The sequence below is a fragment of the Mercurialis annua genome, linkage group LG8 (genome assembly GCF_937616625.2).
Source record: "Mercurialis annua linkage group LG8, ddMerAnnu1.2, whole genome shotgun sequence".
NCBI classification, from domain to species: Eukaryota; Viridiplantae; Streptophyta; class Magnoliopsida; order Malpighiales; family Euphorbiaceae; genus Mercurialis; species Mercurialis annua.
The window spans coordinates 1,393,656-1,399,863 of NC_065577.1; the positions used below are offsets into that span (position 1 = coordinate 1,393,656).

Genomic DNA, 6,208 nt, shown 5'->3' on the forward strand with positions numbered 1-6,208 from the left:
AATATAGTTATCATTTTATCAAAACAAAAAATTATGGCTGCCATTTTCTAACTTGCTTTAGGTGTAATTAAAGTAGGCTATAGAATAAGCAAAGCAAGAGAAACAGCTATCTGATGCAGTAAATTCCGATCTATCGAGAGTAATTGATAACTGAATGCGTTTAATATAGGGGTGTATACTATTCAGGTATAACTGAATTAACCGACCGAATCAAAGTGCATACATGGCAGCCGGATTTTTCCACGTGGTACTTATCTTTTGCTAGTATTTTCCTGAAAACCGGTCACTCGTGCATAACATCATATCAGCGGGAAGTTTTTAAGCTGAATTACACATACATGGCAAGCTTTCAGGAAAATAAAATGGCTGCCACGTATGCATTTCAGAACTTTTACCTTTATTTTGTCTCCATCCTCCATATATCTATACTTCTATACTATATATAAAAGCACGGATGGGGGGGGGACAGGCAAATTTACCGAATAATCCTTTTCAATTTACTACTAAATGAAGGTTTTATAGTCATTAACTAATTAGTTATTTAATTAATCACTATTATAATTAAAGTCCTAATTAGAATAGGTAGCTAAATTATCTCCAACTTAATTATTAGTATGTAAAAAATAACTAAATTGTCTCCAAATTAGTAGGAATATATATCTTTTAGTTTGATTGAACTACACAATTAAAATACTGTGTTTGAGAATATATTATATTTATTTTTACTATTAATTATAAATAAAAAATTGATATAATTATAATAAAATTACTAATATATCCATTGAGGAGTTACATTACGAGCCACGTGCATAGCACGTAATGCAAAACTAGTTACACAAAAGGTTCTTATATTAGTCGTTGTATGATAGATTGACGAAATGGTTACATTTCTTTAATTCAAAAGAATGAAACTTTGTCTTTACTTCAGATTAAACAATTGCAATTTTCAGAATTATATAAAGCCCTAGTCTCATTGAGTATTATCCACATCAAAATTGATAAATCACTGCCGACTGCACCGGACTGCTAAACAAGTTTAATTTTACAGTAGAAACACAAAAACAGAAAAGAAAATGAAAAACCAAGTTATTTCCAACATTCTTCTCATTTGTTTTTTTCTCATTCTTGTTTTCAGTTTTGCAGAGTCTCAATCATGTAGGCCTAGCGGAAAAATCCGAGGCATAAAGCCGCCTCCGGGACAATGCAATCAAGAACACGATTCTGATTGCTGTGTACAAGGGAAAATGTACACTACATTCAAGTGTTCACCTCCGGTGACCGGAAATACTAAAGCTACAATGACAATAAACAGTTTTGCAGCTGGCGGTGACGGCGGGGGGCCATCAGAATGTGATAATCAGTATCATTCAGATGATGAGCTGGTGGTTGCACTTTCCACAGGATGGTTTAATAACAAGAGTAGGTGCTTGAAATATGTTAATATCCATGGAAATGGAAAAAGTGTTAGGGCTAAAGTAGTTGATGAATGTGATTCTACTATGGGATGTGATTCTGATCATGATTATCAGCCGCCTTGTCCGAACAACATTGTTGATGCTTCGAAAGCTGTCTGGAGTGGCTTAGGAATTTCCGATCCCGATGATGTCGGATCGTTGGATATTTCTTGGTCAGATGCTTGATTGAGTTATTTATATATACATATACATGTGTTATGCAATTTACTGCTTTTCTTTATCAGGTTGATCTATGTGCTCTGTATTATATAAAAAATATCTCTCTGTATTTGAAACTTTTTATATGAAAATTTAGTGTGCTTGTACTTTAATTGGCTTGTGAATCTTTTCTTTGTTTCATATGGTTTAAATTTAAAAGAAAAGTAATTGGCTTAAATTTACACTATTCGGATACAACCGAATTAAACCAAAATTATAATGTGGTTCGGTTATTGGTTAATATATTTCGGTTATGGTTAGCATTTTTGACATATTTTTTATTAATTCGGTTTGGTTCAGTTTTTGGTATGAAACTTCTGAACTAATCGAACCGGCCGCATTAACCTAATTATATATATATATAATTATATATATATATGATTCCAGTGTGGTATTTTTATAATTTTTATAGGACTTAAATATTAATTTTCCATCTGTATATTGTTAAAATTAACACCACAATTAATTATTATTATTTCATTTTTTTATAATTAATATTATTAAAATTCAATTATTCGATTAACCGAAATAACTGACCAAACCAAATAATTAATTTTATTCAGTTATTGATCGATTGTATGTAATTCGATTACGGTTATGGAAAAATGAAGAAATTTAGGTACGGTTAGTTCGGACGGTGACCAAACTGACCGATGCACACCTCTAGAACTTAAAAACACTATGCATGCATAAACAGCTCAAAAAATACCTCATTGTCAACCGCGGAGACAAGAAGATAATGATCATCAGGAGAAAAGCAAACCATTGCGTTTCCTTTTGAACTCGAAGCAGTATAGCAAGGCTGAATTGGTTTCTGTCTCAGATCCCACAGTTTGACATCCCGATCAAAGGAAGAAGTAGCAAAAATCGACGGAGAATGATTTGAGAATTTGACAACATTAATGTGTTCACTATGCATATCAGTGAACATCTGAATTTGCTTGCCAAAGTGAATATCATATAAAGCAACATTTGTGGAGTATCCACTTGCAAGAAATAGTTCATCTGTAGCATTAACATGAACAGACGTCAATTGCTCGAAGTCATCAAATGTGACCGAACCAGAACCTGTATACATGCGTGAAACCGTTGCGGACTTCATATGCTCAATGTCGAATAATTTTAGTGAACCATCGTCGGCTATAACCTGACATTCAACAGGAAATATACCCAAATTGAATGAGAGTCGGTCATGTTATGAGGATTCCAATAAGGTAGCAATTAATCAACCCAAACCAAATTACCTAAAAAGCAAGTTAAATTAAAATTTCAGTTTGGTTCCGTCGGTTAATTCGGTTATACCAGAAGTACATATCTTGCACAGATACTTGTTGACCCAGCATAGTCCCAACACACTATTCAATGCTCCAAATTAGGGGATATAACTTACTACTTTCTCATTCTCATGGTTGACTACAACTACCTCCCCATCTAAATACTTTAAAACCTACTACAAAAGTTTTAATTCCAGCAGGGCTGTTGAACACATTCTGACAGTTTAAATACTTTAAAACCTACTACAAAGTTTTAATTCGACCAACAAAATTGTTCAGCCAGGTTTATCAACACCAACAAACTTGTAAGGTGGTACAAAGTATAAATGATTTCAAAACTCGCATAGAAATTAGCTAACATAATTGTCAAGAAACTCAACAATCACCTAGTTGTTGCTTGAGTTTGAGCATTATTCACACTACTACAGCTATCAAATGACTCGAGAATCTCTACATGTAAAGTCTCCAATAAATTAAGTGCAAACAAACTGCTAAATTCATAAACATATAAAAACCAGTTTTGGAAAGTTATTGTCATATGATGGGAATGTAACTCAAGCTATAAATCCTAAATATCATCAAATAACAGTATCAATCATAAAATGGACATCAGCTAAACATTATGAGATATTTCCATTTCAGTGGCTTGAAGTTCCTCTTTCCCACTTATATTACAAATAATAGGGTTCATTGCAAATAAATGTCCAACGTTTAGCGTTTTTAGCGCTTTAATCGTGACTTTTAAATTTTGGTAAATTAATCGCTAACCTATAAACAAGTCAACAGTGAAATTATGTCAAAATTACCTCATAATATACATCAACTGCTTCAATCTCAGAACAAGACTCAATTGACATACACACATCAAGAAGAGGACCAAAATCACAATCTTTAAGCTGGTCCTAAAAAATCTCCAAATTACAAAGTTCATTGCAAGATTTTTTAACCTTTGCCTGAAACAATCAGTAGTCAAGTAAAGTAAATTAATTCATTAGATACTTAACTCATCATTTTTCTTCTACCAATCAATTATTTTAGACTTAATGTCTTGAAAATAACAAACTTTGCGACTATGGTCAATTCTAACCGAACCTTTTAAAATTATCTCATTTTGCCCGTTTTGGAATGTTTTGTTTCTTTTACATCCAATTTTGAAAATAAACCGGTTTTTGCCACCATTAGTGGCAGTCATCGGAAAAAAAGAACAGTTTATTTTGCAAAAAAGCGGCTATAAAAGAAAGGGTTAATGTTACACATTTTGTTATTTTATTCACGCCGTTTATAAATCGTCATTTTTATACACCAAGTATTAGTTTTTTTCAAATCAATACACCGAGTGAAAATCCGGTAAAAATCGCTGAGTTGGCAACCGGACAGTGACAAGTCATAACAAACCGGATAATGATACGTCGGCGATTTTCACCGGATATTTATCCGGTGTATCAATTTGAAACAAAATTGGTAATTGGTGTACGAAAATAACAGTTTTTAAACGGCGTGATTAAAATGACAAAATGTGTAAAATTGTTGAATTTTTATGATATTACCCCTACAAGAAACACGATATCCACAAAAGTTTATTATTTTTAAGACATTAATCCAAAATATTACTCAGTTACCTTAAAGAACCATGATAAAACTCCCGGATTAGGTGTAACTCCATGCCTGGAACATGATTTAATATACCTGAAAATCAGATTACTTTCTGAAATTAACACTATAAGCAGAATTCAATAAAATTCACAAATTAAAATTGAAAACGATGATCAGGATGCAAAATTAAAAGAACAGCTCTATATAATCATTGATAGAAATTAGAGAATCGAACCCACGACCTAGCAGTTTGCTGATATTATTGTATTACCATTAGTATGTCAATAGGAATTGTATTAATGTTGAGGGTTATTTTGATTATTTTATAGTTCGTTCGATTAATTAAATTATAAAATTTTAGACTCATCATAAAGTTTATATACTACTAATTTTTATTTCACTTGATTCTTCACATACATTTTTTATTTAAAAAAATTAATAATTTATTTTATACTTTTATGGTTTTTTTATCGACGGAATTACAAAAAACGCCGATAATTTATTTTGTACTTTTATGATTTTTTTATCGACGGAATTACAAAAAAAGCCGTCGTTTTAATAAACATGAAAAGATGATGTTTTATACTTAAAAAGAATACATATGTACAAAAATAAATTGTTAAAAAATATTTAAATATAAATTTTTTGTAAAGTACCAATTGTCATAAAGGTAAAGATTACAAAAAATATAGAATAAGTTTAGCCCAAAATTAAACAAATTCAACATGCATTATTTTAGTACATATTTCATAAACTTTCTAATGTTTTTTTTAATGGTTAAAAAGTAAATTTTGTAGAAATATGTTAGTTAATACTAAAGAAATCTATTCTGTTTTTCTTATTCAAATAAATATATTTTATTTTTTTTATATTTTTACCTTACAAAATAATCCTTCCGTCTCAAATTGCTAGGCAATTTAGAACAAATACAAATACTAAGAAAATTAGTTTATGTAGACAAAATGTTTATACAAAATTACCACATTTATCCTCATTTAATATAGTAGTAATTTTTGTCTTTTAACACCTTTTGTTTGACTTTTAATGAATTTTACTATTTATTCAGTTCAATATACACTTTCCTCTTTTTATTGTCCAATTAGTTGTTCACATTTTTTTAAATTGCAATTTAAAGTGTTAAATTTTTTATATTATACTTATTTAAAATTTATTATTTATTGTCATTAATTTAAAAAGTAAATTAGTCATAACATTTAATAAAAGTATAATATAAAAAATAAAAATAAAATTGTAAAAAGTTAGAGCATCAACTGTGTTTTTTAAACTGTGTGAAAAAAGAAAAAGTGAACTATCATTTTAAAACGCAAGCAGTATAATATAATAAATGACAGTATATATGATAATTTATTATTCAAATAATAAATAATTGTCTATAAATTAGAAGAAAAAAAATAGTGTGTATCAATTTGAGTCGGAAGGAATAGTTTTTTCCATTTCTAATGTATATCATCGGTAGTAGTAGTTCTATTCAGTCTCTCGGTTCTATCGTGTGATGGGTCCCCGCTGACCCAGCCTTTCTATAGCCCATCAAAGTTTAAGCCCAAGATTTGGCCCAAGTATTACTAAAAGAAACCAGAAGTTACAGACATAAACTGGAAAACAAAATACGACGTGTTTTCATATAATCTTCTTCGTAATTTTTGAATG

At 30.2% G+C, this 6,208-nt stretch overlaps 1 protein-coding gene across 1 annotated transcript; it reads left to right on the forward strand.

Annotated features, from left to right (window-relative positions):
* Nucleotides 1-918: 918 nt before the first annotated feature.
* Nucleotides 919-1,770, forward strand: LOC126661226 (kiwellin-1-like). Its single transcript, XM_050355043.2, has one exon. The coding sequence runs from the start codon at nucleotides 1,074-1,076 to the stop codon at nucleotides 1,638-1,640; it is 567 nt and encodes a 188-aa protein (XP_050211000.1). The 5' UTR covers nucleotides 919-1,073; the 3' UTR covers nucleotides 1,641-1,770.
* Nucleotides 1,771-6,208: the final 4,438 nt, after the last annotated feature.